Here is a 17,392-nt window from a genome sequence, read left to right on the forward strand (position 1 = left end):
ATACTCCGAAGCTTAAGTTAGTATTGATTCTGGGAAGTAAAGAGAAAACGAAGGCTAAGAGTGGAGGTTACGCTTATCACTATGTTCGATCGAGTAGAGGTTTTTTTTCCCCAGAAGCTTCTCCTCTGCCCTGAGGGCTTTTATAGAGGCGCTTTTGTGAGACTGGGCATAACCGCCACTGGGCCCCTGCCACAGCCGTTACCTGCCAAGGCTGCGCAGGTGGCCGTTGTGACGTGCTCCTTGCTTGGGTAAGTGACATGTCCCCAAAGTGATAGGCATACCTCCGCCTGCTGAGAGACGTGAGTGCAGACTGCCAAAAGGATAGGGACTACGCCGTCAGTAAGGGACTTGGTGCAGTCTGATTGGTACGGCCTGTTGGATAGAAGCTTCCTAAGGAATGCTCGTGCGACTCATTCGTGAGCTACTCTTCAGCGAGCTCGGAGTACTTCAGGAGTGCCCTTAGTAGAATTGATCATCGGGATGACTTGTCTGCTTGGGAGCTCGGGCGAGCTGGTTTCCTTAGCTTGCGAGCTAAGGTTGCCTCGGAATATCCCTTTGAAGGCAGCTCGGGGAACCCGGAGCTCGCGTCGTGGCGAGCTCCTCCTTTTGTGCGCTACGATGTAGCGAGCTACTTTATGGGCCCGTTACTTAGCCGTACTGGACCGCAATGCTGAGCTGTCGCCTATGTCGAGTCAGTGTCCACGTGTCGCCGTTTCATAAATCGGGTCAAATCATCCTTCATCACCTAGTGATGCAATAAAGCTCTTGATAAAGGGATATATATACATCATCTCTACTGTTTCCATCTGCCGCTTGAGAATGTAGAAGTTGCATTTTATACTCTGCTTCCTGTAGTGCCGCCTCTGTTGCAACTTTGAATCTATTGAGAGGTGAGTGCCGCCTCTGTTGAAACTTTGAATCTATTGAGAGGTGACTATGTTAGTGGATTGGACAATAAGATCATCCACAACTCAAGGCGACATGGCATGATTTGGTGGTGATACTAGAGAGAAACCGAAGAAGGTCTGAAATAAATAATCAGATCCATTTAGAAACAGGTTGAATCCTGATCTACCCATGAAACTAGTGTGTGTTTATTAGCATAGTTGGTTCAATAAGATTGTTTCGAAGATTGTTTTATTGATGTTCAATAACTTCAACTGCTTCATATATTTGATTATAACAGATATAAGAATATTATGATTAAACAACAGAATAATTATATTACATTCTATATACAGAAAGAAACAGACAGATGATCAGCAATTAAATTGAATATTAAGAAAATGCATCATAAACACATGATCTGAAACATTAACCAATCCATTTCCTTTGCTTCTATGAACTATTAGCAATCTCTATCTCAAAAGTTGTCTTCCGTGCAGTGGAATAACATGGTTGAGAGGATTGTACTGTTGATGAGGAGTCTGAACCTGTGGTAGATCCCCCAAAAGCTGCTAAATCTGGAGATGATGACTCCAGATATTGAAATGGATTTGGTGGTGGGACAATTTCGATTCCTCCCTCCAGCATCTTCACCACAGTGCTCATAAGAGGCCTGGCTTCAGGGGAGCTCTGAACACACCACAGTGCCACCATAGACATCCTCTCTGCCTTGACTCTGTCTTCCTCTGCAATCTCACAAATTGCCATCAGGTCTGCCAACTCTCCTTTGTTAAACATTTCCCAAGTCCATCTTGGGAGCCATTGCCGAGTCTCGCTTAGATCAGGGTCATGGTTTCTTCTTCTACCCATGATCTCAAATAGAAGCATTCCAAAGCTATAAACATCACACTTATGGGTCACTGGGTATGGCTTCCACAGCTCTGGAGCAGCATACCCTGGTGTTCCCCTCAACCCAGTCATGGTTACATGGGTCTTATCTCTGTTACAAAGCTTGGCCAATCCGAAATCTGCAACCTTGGGAGTTAAGTCTGGATCAAGAAGGATATTCCCAGGCTTTATATCATAGTGAATTATCCTTTGCTGGCACTCTTCATGCAAATACGCAATTCCCTTGGCCGTCCCAATTGCAATCTCTTGCAGCTTCTCCCATTCGACTGCATGTTCCCCGCCAAACAAGAACATGTCGAGGGACCCATTCTCCAAATATTCATAGATTAAAGCTCTCAGGGTGTCGTCGAAGCAGAACCCATACAATCTAACCAGATTGACATGGTTTGTTCTTCCAATTGTGCTTACTTCAGCCATGAACTGCTCTTCCACTCTCTTGTCAGAAATTCTGTTGAGCACTTTTACAGCCACTTTAACTCCATTTGGAAACTCTCCAATGTAGACTACTCCAAAACCACCAGAACCCAATACGGTGGAGTAGTTGTTCGTGAATCCTGCCACTTGCTCAGGCGAAAACCGGATAGGCCTCTCCCTGGCAATATCACTCAGAAACTTTTCGATAGTCACTGTCCTCATCTGCGAATTTGTTATCACAGGGAAAGCTGGTGGCACAGTCACTTCGATGTTATGGGTGCTTGTATCCGCGGATAATTTGCTAGCATACTGTGCTGAAGTTACAGAGCTTTCGCTGGTTGCCACCTGGGCATACGTGGGTATCGCGCTTCCAACTTTGTTCAAGCAATTGATAATTGCAAACACTATCGCAACAATTGCCGCTGTACCAACCACTACAGAAACTGCAATTCAAACAAAAACCATAAGCTTGTTAATTGTCCCGGCTGTTGGATTGCTGAGTTTTGAACAGAAAGTTGGATTTGGAATTAAGTCTTGAATTAAATCGGATAACTTACTTATAGAAGCTGCTACCATCCATGAAAATGTACTGCCGAACTGGTCTTCCATCGTCTGGAATTTGCTGAAGGGGTCTGTAGCGGAGTAGTAATTGGAAGACATTTTCCTGCAGAGATGTTGAGACAAAAATTTTAATCGAAGCAAGAGAAAAAAAAATGAGCCATGGTAACGTCTATGGCTCTACATATAAACCAGATCATCGTTCATCAGTTCATGTTGATTGTTTCAATGGGGTTACTTTCAGTTTGACTGCAAATTCTTCTCGTAAACGCGTTTTTTCGCCATCGTATGAAGTTTCCAAGAAGAAGCTAAGCGGAGAGGAGGTGTCCAAGTGTAGGGGAATGAGTGGAAAATTGCCTAATTGGATATTGACAAAATCAAGAGGCTGCAATGGTTTGGGCCGGATTCCATGGAGCCCTAGGGCTGTAACTGTAATGAATCCGTACTGCCGCATCCGGACCCTATCGGGTTTGGATCATCCGAATCCGCTTTATTGTCTTCAAATGGTAAATGGTTCATTGCCACAGGGGCTCAAATAAATCTGCACCAATTTGGGATGTGACCACATTAAACATATCCGAATTAGCTGAGATGGTCATTGGGCGTCCCTCCAAATATAGAGCCGAGTCATCAAATTCAAAACTCGTATAATTTAGTTAGGCCAAGTTTTCGAGTGCTTGAACTTGTTCGAATAACCACCCATTTTGGGATGGGATCATGGGACCACATCAACAAGGCTTATTTACATTTAGGAAATAAGCCCAAATAGTATTTATTCGATAAGTCCAAATAATTAGGGGGTATTCGGTACTCTATTCAATTCAGCAAGTTCAAAAGCATACCATGAAGGCCACATGATCTTTTAGGACATTGAGTGTTCTGGAATCAGAAGCAGTTGAAATTGGCTTTAGATTTTAGAATGTAAAATATTACAAATTTTGAAACATGTTTATTTTTCGTGTTTCAAAATACACATCCCTTTTTTAATTGTAAATAGGTTTGTAAACGATATTTGAAAATTCGACTTGGAATTCGAAATCAAGTTAAACCAATGGAATTTGAATATTTCGAATCGTATGAATGATCGAATTTGAATATGATTTTAATACCGATTATTTAATGGAATCGAATTCGAATATTAGACGATTTGATTACAGGTATTATAAATATATAAATTATATATCTATCTATCGATATTTGTGTTAATGAATATTCATTTTTAAATATTATTTTACTAATTGTTGAATGGCAAACCATGATGATTTTTTATAAAACCGTCCAACATAATATTATTTTAGTAAATAAAAATCGGTGAAAAGACAATGTAAAGAGAAACTATCATAAACTTTTGAAAGAAAATTTGATATTTTAATATTTTTAAGGGAAAGCCCACCCATCCATTTGTCATTACTTTTTGATTTCATAACTTAAAAAAAAAAATGGTATTTTAATATTTTTAAGGGGAAGCCCGACCATCTCTTTTGTTACTTTTTTATTTGATTTTCTCTACATTTTTCTACATTTTCATTTGGCTATTCTTCCCGGTTACAGGCCTCCAAATCCCTGTAGCCGCTTTTCATCCCTCTCTCAAATAGTGTTCTACAAGGGATGGCAGTCATCGGTCTCTCTCTCTCCTCTCTCTCAGGTGGTGGCTGGCAAGCCATGGGTCATAGGCTCGCAGCTTAAAGGTTTGATGAATCATATCTTCAAATACCTCACTAACTCATCAAAGAAGTACCATCAATCACAAAGTTACAGTTATGTTAAAGAATGCGGCTCTATAGTAGAAAACCTTCAGCAAAACCACGGTGTGGCTTGTTCACATTGCTATCACTCTCGGCTTTGAATACCTCTTTGGATCCATTTTTGTTGTCCTTTCATCCTTGCAACATGCGAACATTTTTTTCCATTCTCGTATGGATTAAGAGACCAATCTTGAATCCTTACATTGTTTTATATTTTTGTACTTGAAATTCAAAAGTTTATTTCTTCAATTTCAAGATTGAGATTGTTACCAACCTAATCTCTACTATAGTTAAATGGTTTTTTATAGCACTACTGATATGTTTTTATTTTTATTTATTCATTTTATGTCAATCGAATTTAAATCAAATTTAGATATTCTAACTTACTAGACTAATTCGAATTCAGTTGGTTGTTTTAAAAATACGTCGGATATCAAATCGAATTGGAATAATTTCTTGCAGTTTCTAATTCGAATCAAACCATATTCATATTCGAATTTGCCCCATTTACAGGCCTAATTATAAAACATTGATTTAGCATTAAAAATTATTTTTCACATCCCAATATCTTGGAACAAGGTCTCAGAACTAACGCCTTTAAACATATAATGGTGGGGCCCAGTAGTCTGAAATATACCACACTTTTGACACCACAGTACCAGTCACGTCCTAATCAACTCTTTGTCTTTTTCAGGTGACTAGGCAATAGGGGATAGCTTCCATAACCCTTCTATTGGAAATAAGTATTTCTTTTAAGACATGGGATCATACATTAAGTGGTTTTTAAGTACTTATGCATATTTATTAAAAAAGAGAGTAAGAAGTACTTATTATTAAAAAAAGTACTTCTTAAAAAAGTGATATAGATGTGATTTTTTTTTCAGCATTTTTTAAAGTACTTCATTTGAATGGGACAAACCTGTCCTTGTTTTTTTTTCAATGACAAAATTACCCCCACTTGAGTTTATCATCTTCCATCTGAAACCCTACAACAACAGGCAATAACGGTGTTTGGTTGCAGGTCCACCGGTGATGTTCGACGGTGAGCAAAAGCCAACCGACGGAGTTGGGTGTATAATACAACCGTTCTTGCAAGTCCAACATCATTCTCAGTATAATACAGTCGTTCTTGCCAACGGAGTTGGGTGTATAATACAACCGACAGAGATACAACAACACCCAACACCTTTCTTAGTATAAGAATAAAAAAGCGGTGGAAGTTCTTACAATACATGTAAAACGGCTGTAGGAGTCAAACTCCCAAATATGTACTTAGATGTACTCCAAAAAAGCGGTGGAATTCTCAGATTCAGATCTCTGGGAATCAAACTCCCAAACAGTTGTAGGAATCCAAAGCCCAAAACAAACTCCCAAATCAGCGCCCATCAATCTTGTTGTGTACTTGCTCAACGGACCGGTAATTCCTTCCTATATATGTACTCAGATTATATCTCTGATTGCAATAAAGAAAACAAAGTGGACAGAAATTTTTGAAATGAAAACATAAGAGGGTCATTTTAATAAATATCGGACGATTATTAGTAAAAAAAAAACTAATATAAGCAATAATTCTGATCAAGAGGAAAGGAGATGAAAGGAAAAATATGATTTTTGTCTATGAAATGGATTGATTAAGTACTGGCTGGAGTCGAGCTCCGAATGTAAGAGAAAGGAAGTTTGACTGTTCAAGGAGGATGGAATGGTAGAAGGTGGAGATCAGAATGAATTCACTGCCATGTAGTTCTGTGTCGTGAGGAAGATGATGAACAGTGGATTTCTAGGGGTTCTGAAGAAGAAAAGGAAGAAGTATGAAATGGAGAGAGCTAAAATTGTCATTTGTATAAATATAAGCACTTATTGGGAAAGTAGTTTACCAAACATTCCCGCCTCAATAAATACTTAAAAACATAATAAGTGATTTGAAAAAGTGAGTTATCAAACAACTAAAGGATTGTTAAAATAAGTATTTCCAATCTTTTAACAAGTACTTAATCATCAAACAGGGCCTACAATGTATTTGTACTATATGTATATTTGTATTTCTACTCTTTAATTTTCAATGCAAACACAAAACTTGCTATCCATCAAAGTTCACAGACTCCACCAACTCGGACTTGAATATAGTAGAGACGTCGCCCTCAACTACAATTAATATGTGAAACTCCAAGTTCGAATGCAAATTTGAACCCTACAAAAATGGTTATCATCACTTCTATAAGTTGTGGATTGGATATATTTGAGAGGAATTCAGATTTCCTACTCACTTTCTCTACCCATTGCCTTATTTACATAACTCTGCACCGCACATCTTATAATACAAGATGGCAATGTATGATGCAATTCAAGCAGACAGAGATTAGTGGGAAGGAAGTCCACACTGCTTTAGCATAAAGGCAGTGAGCAAGCTGAATTCTCAAAATTTGAAGGTCCAACTGCTCCATGAGTATTCAACCTAACAAAGCCCACCGACGATTTGGTCCATGGATCAGGTCTAAGAGCAGCCATGAGCTGCTATAGATCCAGGGCCAGGAGTTCACTTTGTATTGATAGAATTAATGGAAGTTGCTTGGAACCTTGGTGATGTAACCGTTTCCGGTCACGTATCATTTTTCCGTGATGTGTCAATTTTTTGGCTAAGTACCTCGTCATCTCGTCTACTCTCATGTGATCGGTGACTCAGAGGCTGAAGTGGAACTCCTTGGTGGCGAGCTACCTAGTGGCGAACTGCCTGGTGCCGGGCTGCCTGGTGGTGAGCTACCTTGATGGGCTGCCTGGAGGTGAGCTACCTTGATGGGCTGCCTAGAGGTGAGATACCTTGATGGGCTGCCTGGCTTTCTAGATGAACTGCTGGTGGTGAGCTACCTGGTGGCTAACTGCCCTACGGTGAGCTACCTTGATGAGCTGCTTGGTGGTGAAACCTGACTGCTCCCTGCAGAAGATGATCAACTCATCTTTGTAGACGGCGGGAGCTGAGGGACCTGTAAGAACTGAATCAGAGAACCCAGGGGTGTTAAAGCGGCGAGGTCACTCCGATGGCTAAGTTAGCACTTTGATAGTAGAGCGGTTGAAGAAGATATTAAAGAATGAGAGAGCTAGAGAGCAGGGGTTACCATCCTTTTCATCCTTTTTTGCCTCTGGGGTGAGGTCTTTATATACTGGAGTCCTCATGGTTTAGGTGGATCAGTTACTGGATCCCAGCTGTGATGGGACTGGCTTGCGTGTTAGGTGGATGAAATGCCATCAAACGGTAAAACTGTCCCTTCTCGTCAGAACCGGGGAGTGGGTGAGCTAATATAGCCGTTACAAGTCACAATCCCGTAAAATGCGGGGTACGGTGGTGAGCTCCTCGAGGTTGTCAGGTTGGCGCTTGTGTAAGGCCGCCAGTTCGGTGCCTGGGCCAGGCCGCCAGCTCGTGCCAGGGCCAGGCTGCCAGCTCGTGCCAAGGCCAGGCTGCTAGCGAGTGTCAAGGCCAGGCTGCCAACTCGTGTCAAGGCCAGGCTGCCAGCTCATGCCTGGGCCAGGCTGCCAGCTCATGCTAGGACCAGGACATGCTAGGGTCAGGCTGCCAGCTCGTGCCTGTGCTAGGCTGCCAGGTCAGGCTAGGAATAGGTCACGCCAGGGTCATGCTACCAGCTCATGCAAAGACTAGGCTGCCAGCTCATGCCAGGGGACAGGCCACCAGGTCGCGCCTGTGCCAGGCCGCGCCAGTGCCAGGCCGTGCCTGTGGGACACCATCATCTTAGCAAAGGCAAGTTATTGCCAAAGTGGTCCCGGGTGTTCACCTGTTGTTCTGAGTTGCTAGGCTACAAGATGGTGGGCTACCTGTGGTGAGCTGCCTAGTGGTGAGCTGCCTGTAGCGAGTATCCTAATTGTCAAGAGGATGCACTTAGTTGCCAAGAGCCTGCCAGGTGTCATAATGTCATTGGAGGGCTAAATCCGCCCTCATCATTAGCCCCCCACTCCCGAGTTGAAAGTAACTCGGCGAAGGGAGTAGTTTTCTCCTTTTGGGCCATAATTTGACGAGCTCGTAAGTGCTGATTCAATTTCTTAGGCTCTGGGAGCTGCTTGGAAGTGAGCTGCCTGTAAGGTGCTGAGGTCTCTGCCAGTTTGGTACTTTAGCCCTTAGGTTCTGGGAGCGACTTATAGTCCACTCTTGTTGAGTTTGTCCATTCCGACGAGGCGACTGGCTCTTGTGCAGCAGTGTTGCCCATGCCGTAGAGGCGACTGGGTCTTTCAGCAGTAGTGTTGCCCATGCCGTAGAGGCGACTGGGTCTTTCAGCAGTAATGTGGCCCTTAGGCTTTGGGAGGGACCCGTAGTCCACTCTTGTACTTTTCCCATGCCTGAAGAGGCAACTGGGTCTTCTTGTGGCCCTTAGGCTTTGGGAGGGACCCGTAGTCTGCTCCCGAGTTCTCCCATGCCGTAGACGCGACTGGGTCATCTTATGGCCCTTAGGCTTTAGAAGGGACCCGCAGTCCGCTCCTGAGTTCTCCCAAGCCGTAGAGGCGACTGGGTCTTCTTGTGGCCCTTAGGCTTTGGGAGGGATCCGTAGTCCACTCCTGAGTTCTCCCATGCCATAGAGGCAACTAGGTCTTCTTGTGGCCCTTAGGCTTTGGGAGGGACCCGTAGTCCGCTCCTGAGTTCTCCCATGTCGTAGAGGCGACTGAGTCTTCTTGTGGCCCTTAGACTTTGGGAGGGACCCGTAGTCCACTCCTGAAATTTGTTGCTCCTTAGAGACCTGCAAGGAACTAAATGTCAGAGGACCCGGGGTGGCTAACCCGGTGAGGTCGCTCCGAGAGCTAAGTCAATACTCTCAAGTAGACTGTGAGCTAGAAATCACAATCTGAGAGCTAGAGCTTGCTTACTTGTTTTTGAGGCTGGTGCCTTTTTAGTTCGTGAGTTCGCGCCTGGACCAGGCCTCCAGGCCGTAGGCCGTGCTAGGCCGCCGAGTGGGCATCTTAGAGCTACTTAGTCTATTAGCTCCCTGTATAGTCTTTGAGTTCACAAAAAATGGAAACCATAAAACGAGAGATTCAGTTCTTAAAAAGGTGAGGACTTAGCTTTCTGTGAGAAGAGGACTTAGCTTTTTGTAGGATGAGAACTTAGCTTTTTGTAGCGTTTTTCCCATAGACAACGCCAATTGATGTAACCTTTCCGGTCACGTATCATTTTTTGGTGATGTGTCAATTTTTTGGCTAAGTACCTTGTCACCTCATATGCTCTCATGTGGTCGGTGACTCAGAGGCTGAAGCGGAGCTCCCTAGTGGCGAGCTACCAAGTGACGAACAGCCTGGTGCCGGGCTGCCTGGTGGTGAGCTACCTTGATGGGCTGCCTGGAGGTGAGCTACCTTGATGGGCTGCTAGGAGGTGAGCTACCGGGTGGGCTACTTGGCTTTCTGGATGAACTGCTTGGTGGTGAGCTACTTGGTGGCTAATTGCTCTGTGGTGAGCTACCTTGATGAGCTACTTGGTGGTGAAACTCGACTACACCCTGCAGAGATGATCAGCTCATCTTTGTAGACAGCGAGAGCTGAGGGACCTGCAAGAACTGAATCAGAGAACCCGGGGGTGTTTACCCGGTGAGGTCACTCCGACGGCTAAGTTAGCACTTTGATAGTAGAGAGCTTGAAGATGATATTAGAGAATGAGAGAGCTAGAGAGCAGGGGCTACCATCCTTTTCATCCTTTTTTGCCTCTAGGGGTGAGGTCTTTATATACTGGAGTCCTCGTGATTTAGGTGGAGCAGTTTCTGAATCCCAGCTGTGATGGAGCTCGCTTGCGTGTTAGGTGGGTGAAATGCCATCAAATGGTTAAATTGTCCCTTCTCGTCAGAACCGGGGAGTGGGTGAGCTAATATAGCCGTTACAAGTCACAATCCAATAAAATGCAGGGTACGGTGGTGAGCTCCTCGAGGTTGTCAGGTTGGCACTTGTGTCAAGTTGGCACTTGTGTCAGGCCGCCAGGTTGGTGCCTGGGCTAGGCCGCCAGCTCGTGCCAGGGCAAGGTCGTACGAGGGTCAGGCTACCAGCTCGTGCCTGTGGCAGGCCGCTAGGTCGCGCCAGGGTCAGGCTGCCAGCTCGTGCCAGGGCCAGGCTGTCAGCTCATGCCTGTGCCAGGCCACCAGGTTGGGCCAGGGCCAGATCGTGCCAGGATCAGGCTGCCAGCTCGTGCCAAGGCTAGGCTACCAGTTCATGCCAGGGGCCAGGCCACCAGGTCGCGCCTGTGCCTGGCCGCGCCTGTGTCAGGCCGTGCCTGTGGGACACCACCATCTTAGCAAAGGCAAGTTGTTGCCAAAGTGGTCCCAGGTGTCACCTAGTTGTTCTGAGTTGCCAGGCTACAAGATGGTGGGCTGCCTGTGGCGAGCTGCCTGTAGCGAGTTGCGTAGTTTTTAAGAGGATGCACTTAGTTGCCAAGAGGCTGCCAGGTGTCATAATGTCATTGGAGGGCCAAATCCGCCCTCATCACTTGGGTATTGCAATTAGTACATCATGGACCACACACTCAGTTGACGATTTAATGAAGTCTTCGATGATAGCTTTCAAAAGTTAAAACCGACATTATATATACATATATATATATATATATATATTCATTTATTGTCTCCACCAAGATTCTAAATATTGATATGAGACGTATCGGCCTGTATGCGGATCTGTTGACCACGATACATTGCTGGTCACGCGCATCCAACTATATATCCTGAATATTAGTGTTTTAAAATAGGATGGTAGATTTTATTTGAAAACTTCACAGAACCCAAACGACATTGTTTTTAAGTCATTCTATTCAGCTACTACAACTGTTATCAAAGGATCAAATGTAGCAAATAGCAATACTTGCACCTCAGGTAGGGTTATAAGTCGGCCGGATTGCCTGATCTTATGAATTTCAACTACATCGAGTTCAGCTTAGGTTAAAGTCCATTAAAAATTTAACTATTTCCCATCCCAACCCGACCCAATAGTTGTACCTCTAACCATAGGTTTACCATCCAATACCTAAGAGCATTGTTGTAAGCAATGTTTTAAAAAATTAACCGGAATCAGAATTGTTCTAGCCATTGGTTTCTGGGTCAATGGTTCGACCGTCTGGTCCGAATGGATGGTCTGTTTTGATAAAATAAATTAAAAAATAAAAAATAGTTAAAATTAAAAAATGGTCAAAAATCTTTGAACAGGTCGCATGAATCAACGATTCGACCACTCAAGTCAATGGGTCATTGACTCATTCAATGGTTTTTGGACAAGGGCCTGGTTTGAGGTAAAACGGAACCAATTGCTTGAACGGTTCTTGGGCCAAACAATCCGACCATCCAAATCAATGACGGTTCAAAAACCATGGTTATAAGAGGGTGTTTGGGAAGTCTTTTTATGGGGCCTTTTAGGCTTTTCAAAGCTCGAAAGACCTTGTACTGAGCTTTTTCGTTTTGCAACCACAAGATAGAAAGCCAAAAAGATAGGCCGCCTAAAAAGCTCGAGATTCAGTTCTTAAAAAGTGAGGACTTAGCTTTCTGGGAGAAGAGGACTTAGATTTCTGTAGGATGAGAACTTAGCTTTTTGTAGTGTTTTTCCCACAGACGACGCCAATTGATGTAACCGTTTCCGGTCACGTATCATTTTTTGGTGGTGTCAATTTTTTGGCTAAGTACCTTGTCATCTCATATGCTCTCATGTGGTCAGTGACTCAGAGGCTGAAGCGGAGCTCCCTGGTGGCGAGCTACCAAGTGACGAACTGCCTGGTGCTGGGCTGCCTAGTGGTGAGCTACCTTGATGGGCTGCCTGGAGGTGAGCTACCTTGATGGGCTACCTGGAGGTGAGCTACCGGGTGGGCTACTTGGCTTTCTGGATGAACTGCTTGGTGGTGAGCTACCTGGTGGCTAATTGCTCTGTGGTGAGCTACCTTGATGAGCTACTTGGTGGTGAAACTCAACTGCACCCTGCAGGAGATGATCAGCTCATCTTTGTAGACAGCGAGAGCTGAGGGACCTGCAAGAACTGAATCAGAGAACCCGGGGGTGTTTACCCGGCGAGGTCACTCCAGTGGCTAAGTTAGCACTTTGATAGTAGAGAGCTTGAAGATGATATTAGAGAATGAGAGAGCTAGAGAGCAGTGGTTACCATCCTTTTCATCCTTTTTTGCCTCTGGGGGTGAGGTCTTTATATACTGGAGTCCTCGTGATTTAGGTGGAGCAGTTCCTAGATCCCATCTGTGATGGAACTCGCTTGCGTGTTAGGTGGGTGAAATGCCATCAAATGGTAAAATTGTCCCTTCTCGTCAGAACTGGGGAGTGGGTGAGCTAATATAGCCGTTACAAGTCACAATCCCGTAAAATGCGGGGTACAGTGGTGAGCTCCTCGAGGTTGTCAGGTCGGCGCTTGTGTCAGGCCGCCAGGTTGGTGCTTGGGCCAGGCCGCCAGCTCGTGCCAGGGCAAGGTCATGCGAGGGCTAGGCTGCCAACTCGTGCTTGTGCCAGGCCGCCAGGGTCAGGCTACCAGCTCGTGCCAGGGCCAGGCTGCCAGCTCATGCCTGTGCCAGGCCACCAGGTCGGGCCAGGGTCAGGCTGCCAGCTCGTGCCAAGGCCAGGCTACCAACTCATGCCAAGGGCTAGGCCACCAGGTCGCGTCTGTGCCTGGCCGCGCCTGTGTCAGGCCATGCCTATGGGACACCATCATCTTAGCAAAGGCAAGTTGTTGCCAAAGTGGCCCCAGGTGTCACCTAGATGTTCTGAGTTGCCAGGCTACAAGATGGTGGGCTGCTTGTGGCGAGCTGCCTGTAGCGAGCTGTGTAGTTGTCAAGAGGATGCACTTAGTTGCCAAGAGGCTGCCTGGTGTCATAATGTCATTGGAGGGCCAAATCCGCCCTCATCACTTGGGTATTGCAATTAGTACATCATGGACCACACACTCAGTTGACGATCTAATGAGGTCTTCGATGATAGCTTTCAAAAGTAAAAACTGATATTATATATATATATATATATATTTATTTATTGTCTCCACCAAGATTCTGAATATTGATATGAGACGTATCGGCCTGTATGCGGATCTGTTGACCCTGATACATTGCTGGTCACGCGCATCCAGCTATATATCCTGAATATCAGTGTTTTAAAATAGGATAGCAGATTTTATTTGAAAACTTCTCAAAACCCAAACGACATTGTTTTTAAGTCATTCAGTTCAGCTACTACGACTGTTATCAAAGGATCAAATGTAGCAAATAGCAATACTTGCACCTCAGGTAGGGTTATAAGTCAGCCGGATTGCTTGATCTTAAGAATTTCAACAACATTGAGTTCAGCTTAGGTTAAAGTCCATTAAAAATTTAACTACTTCCCATCCCATTCCTACCCAATAGTTGTACCTCTAACCATAGGTTTACCATCCAATACCTAAGAGCATTGTTGTAAGCAATGTTTTAAAAAATGACCCAGAATCAGAATTGTTCTGGCCATTGGTTTTTGGGTCAATGGTTCGATCGTCTGGTCCGAATGGATGGTATGTTTTGATAAAATAAATTAAAAAATAAAAAATAATTAAAATTAAAAAATGGTAAAAAATCTTTGAATGGGTCGCATGAATCAACGATTCGACCACTCAAGTCAATGGGTCATTGACTAATTTAATGGTTTTTGGACAAGGGCCTGGCTTGAGGTAAAACGGAACCAATTGCTTAAACGGTTCTTGGGCCAAACAATCCGACCATCCAAATCAATGACGGTTCAAAAACCATGGTTATAAGAGGGTGTTTGCGAAGTCTTTTTATGGGGTCTTTCAGGCTTTTCAAAGCTCGAAAGACCTTGTACTGAGCTTTTTCGTTTGGCAACCACAAGATAGAAAGCCAAAAAGATAGGCTCCCTAAAAAGCTCGAGAAAGCTGAAAACTGTACAAAATTCAAAAGCTTCATTTGAGGCTTCTGGTCTTTTTGAGCTTGAGATCTTTCTTCATTAAAAAAAAAACCCTAGTTTCACTCTCACATTCCACCACTGAGGAATTTGAACACATAGGCCTCCTAAACGAACAAACCTCCGGACATTTGCATAAGCCAATGTGTAGGTGGGGCCCATAAGTGCTAAATACACATTTGAATGCATTAGTGGGTCCCACACATGACATTTCCAAGGTGTATTTCCATTCAAATGCTCAACACTTATTTGTTGTGCTATATGTGTTTCCAAACGGTCTTTGGGTCTTTTTGCTTTTAAGAATATCTATGAAAAAAAAATTGCAACCAAACGGTCTTTGATCTTTGAAAATCTACCCAAAAAAGCTCATCAGTCTGTATTTTGAGGTCTTGAGCTTTTGGAAGATCTTCTTAAAAAGACTTACCAAACACTTCCTTAGAAATGGAAAGGTATTAACAATAAAGATTGTCATTAAATCTAAGTCCATTACTTTGGGCAAAGCAATTACCATGACTTCCAACTGGTAATTGGTTCAAGTGCAGTGCAATAAAATAGTTATATTCATGTTCAATAACTTCAACTGTCCTGCTACATATATTTCACTATAACAGATAGCCCACAATATTATGATTAAATAACAAATAAGTATATTACATATTATATATATACAAAAAGAAACGAACTGATGATGATCTCCAGCTAAAATGGAATATAAAGAAAATAGAGTCATAAACACATGATGATGTTTAAACATGAACTAATTCGCATTTCCTTTTGTTCAACGAACTATTAGTAAAAGATGATACACAGATTTTTACTATTGATGAAGAATTGATTAGAACCTGTGGAACTCCCACCAAAGGAAGCTAACTCTAGAGGAGAGATGACTATGTAGATACTGAAATAGATTTGATGGTGGGATGATTTCGATTCCTCCCTCCAACATCTTCACCACAGTGCTCAAAAGAGGCCTCGCCGCTGGGGAGCTCTAGACACACCATAATGCCACCATAGACACATTCTTTGTGCCATGACTCTATCTTCCTCTGACACCTCACAAATTGCCATCATATTTGCCAACTCTCCTTTGTTAAACATGTACCAACTCAATCTTGGGAGCCATTAATGGGTATCGCTTAGATCAGGGTCATGGTTTTTTCTTCTACTCATTATCTCAAATAGAAGCATTCCAAAGCTACAAACATCATACTTATAGGTCACTGGATATGGCTTCCACAGAACTGGAGCAGCATACCCTGGTGTCCCCCTCAACCCAGTCATGGTTAGATCGATAGGTATAATCTCTGTTAAAAAGCTTGGCCAATCCGAAATCTGCAACCTTGGGAGTTAACTCTGGATCAAGAAGAATGTTCTCAATTTTTATCTCATAGTGAATTATCCTCTATTGGCACTCTTCATGTAGATATGCAATTTCTTTGCCCGTCCTAATTGCAATCTTTTGCAATTTATCCCATTCGACTTTCTAGGTCTTGCCAAACAAGAACCTGTCAAGCGACCTGATGTGATAATTTGGTCCTCTAATGATATGACGACATGTGACAATGCAGAATAGAAAAATAACACCTCAACACCACATAAGTAGACCCCAGGAGCACTTCAAACACTTTACAACTGCATCAACAATCTTAGCACCACCCTAATAGGCCGAATTGAGAACAACTAGGCAAGACCTTAGGTCGGTGTAAGAGGCAACCTGCTTCCACCTATCTGACCTGTTTCCGGTTAGCGACCTACCTGACAGGCCGAGTAACCTCCCCCTTAAGTGGGCTACCACCTTCAAATTCCCTAGGATCACAATGCCATGTAGGAAGAGCTAGTTACACAGAATCCACTTCCAGGCGTGAAACCACCTCCAAACCAGATGGGCCGGAGATCCCGAACGCGTTTCGTGAGGTTCACGACAGCCACGTAGGAAGAGTGGGATCACCCTGCTCACTTCGGGCGAGATTGGATAGACATTACCTACTTACGCGGAGTCCACTTCCAAGCGTGAAACCACCTTCAAACCAGATGGGCCAGAGATCCCGGACGCGTTTCGTGAGGTTCACGACAGCTTGCCTATATAAGGGCCTCACCTCCAACCTCATAAGGTATGTGCGATGTAGCACTCAAGCTCTCTCTTGCTTTCTAGATCTCAAAAAAACTCTAATTCGCTGACTTAAGTATTAGAGTGCCCACATCGGGTAAAGTAGCCCGAGTACTCTGATCCTCTCACTTTCTTTATAGCTCGACCAAGAGACCTACATAATTCGGTGTCTGAGCTATCCTCCAACAGGGAGCTTCCAAATCGTGCACCATCAATCAACGATGTCTGTGAGAAACACTACACGAAAGTTGTACTCTCACACTTCCTTTCTAAGTATATCTTCAATGGCATCTTCCAACAACACTCCCATCAACAACCCTGTAAACAACAATAACTCGGTCATAGGGGGGCCAGATCAACCCGATGTGCACCCCGAGATCCCCTCTGTGACTATTGGGCAGTTTAATGTGCTCCTAGCCCTACCGAGCGTCCCCGTCATGTAGAATCCCAACTTTCCATTGCCCAACATGAACACACATCTCCCGACAGTCAAGCCATCAATAGTTCCTATTGGTATCAATGCCCGCCAATTCAATGAGTTAATGCAATACGTTCGTAGGATAAACCTGTAGATGAGAACATGGAATGATGCTTTGCTGGGGAGAACGATGGTCATAACCAAAACCAGTAGTCTGATAACTAGAATCAGAACCCAATACCTGACCCACCTCGTCACTCTGACGACCAAAACAGGTCCCAATCGAGGAACTAAGTCGGGCCACAACACCGATCAAGACCAAGGCCACCAGGTCAATTGAGGGGTCACGGAGAAGGTGTCACATATGCATACATTGCACCACAGGAAGGAATTGCCTCACTCCGAATGACAATGAGGAGGCAGAAAGGGGAGAGGAAGAAAATGAGGTGAATTA

General features: G+C 44.0%; 1 protein-coding gene and 1 pseudogene across 2 annotated transcripts; both read right to left on the reverse strand.

Moving 5' to 3' along the window:
- Nucleotides 1-1,256: 1,256 nt before the first annotated feature.
- Nucleotides 1,257-3,140, reverse strand: LOC104587921 (rust resistance kinase Lr10-like). 2 transcript variants are annotated; one of them, XM_010245697.3, is made up of 3 exons: nucleotides 3,005-3,140; nucleotides 2,766-2,872; nucleotides 1,257-2,651 (listed from the first exon to the last, which is right to left on the reverse strand). In XM_010245697.3, the coding sequence occupies exons 2-3, from the start codon at nucleotides 2,866-2,868 to the stop codon at nucleotides 1,339-1,341; spliced, it is 1,416 nt and encodes a 471-aa protein (XP_010243999.1). In that variant the 5' UTR covers nucleotides 2,869-2,872; nucleotides 3,005-3,140; the 3' UTR covers nucleotides 1,257-1,338. The 2 variants fall into 2 exon arrangements, with proteins under 2 accessions (XP_010243999.1, XP_010243998.1); XM_010245696.3 differs by lacking the exon at nucleotides 3,005-3,140 and having other exon boundaries at nucleotides 2,766-2,985.
- A 12,108-nt stretch (nucleotides 3,141-15,248) lies between these two features.
- Nucleotides 15,249-16,830, reverse strand: LOC104587957 (G-type lectin S-receptor-like serine/threonine-protein kinase SD2-5; annotated as a pseudogene).
- Between the last annotated feature and the right edge of the window lie 562 nt (nucleotides 16,831-17,392).

The sequence above is a fragment of the Nelumbo nucifera genome, chromosome 1 (genome assembly GCF_055504915.1).
Source record: "Nelumbo nucifera cultivar China Antique chromosome 1, China Antique-T2T, whole genome shotgun sequence".
NCBI classification, from domain to species: Eukaryota; Viridiplantae; Streptophyta; class Magnoliopsida; order Proteales; family Nelumbonaceae; genus Nelumbo; species Nelumbo nucifera.

What these genes read in the sequence shown, in the direction of transcription:
- LOC104587921 (XM_010245697.3), bottom strand. Translation starts at nt 2,868, where the DNA reads ATGTCTTCCAATTACTACTCCGCTACAGACCCCTTCAGCAAATTCCAG. An exon ending in GATGGTAGCAGCTTCTATAA is followed by an intron (nt 2,652 to 2,765) that starts GTAAGTTATCCG and finishes TTTGAATTGCAG; the next exon opens with TTTCTGTAGTGGTTGGTACA.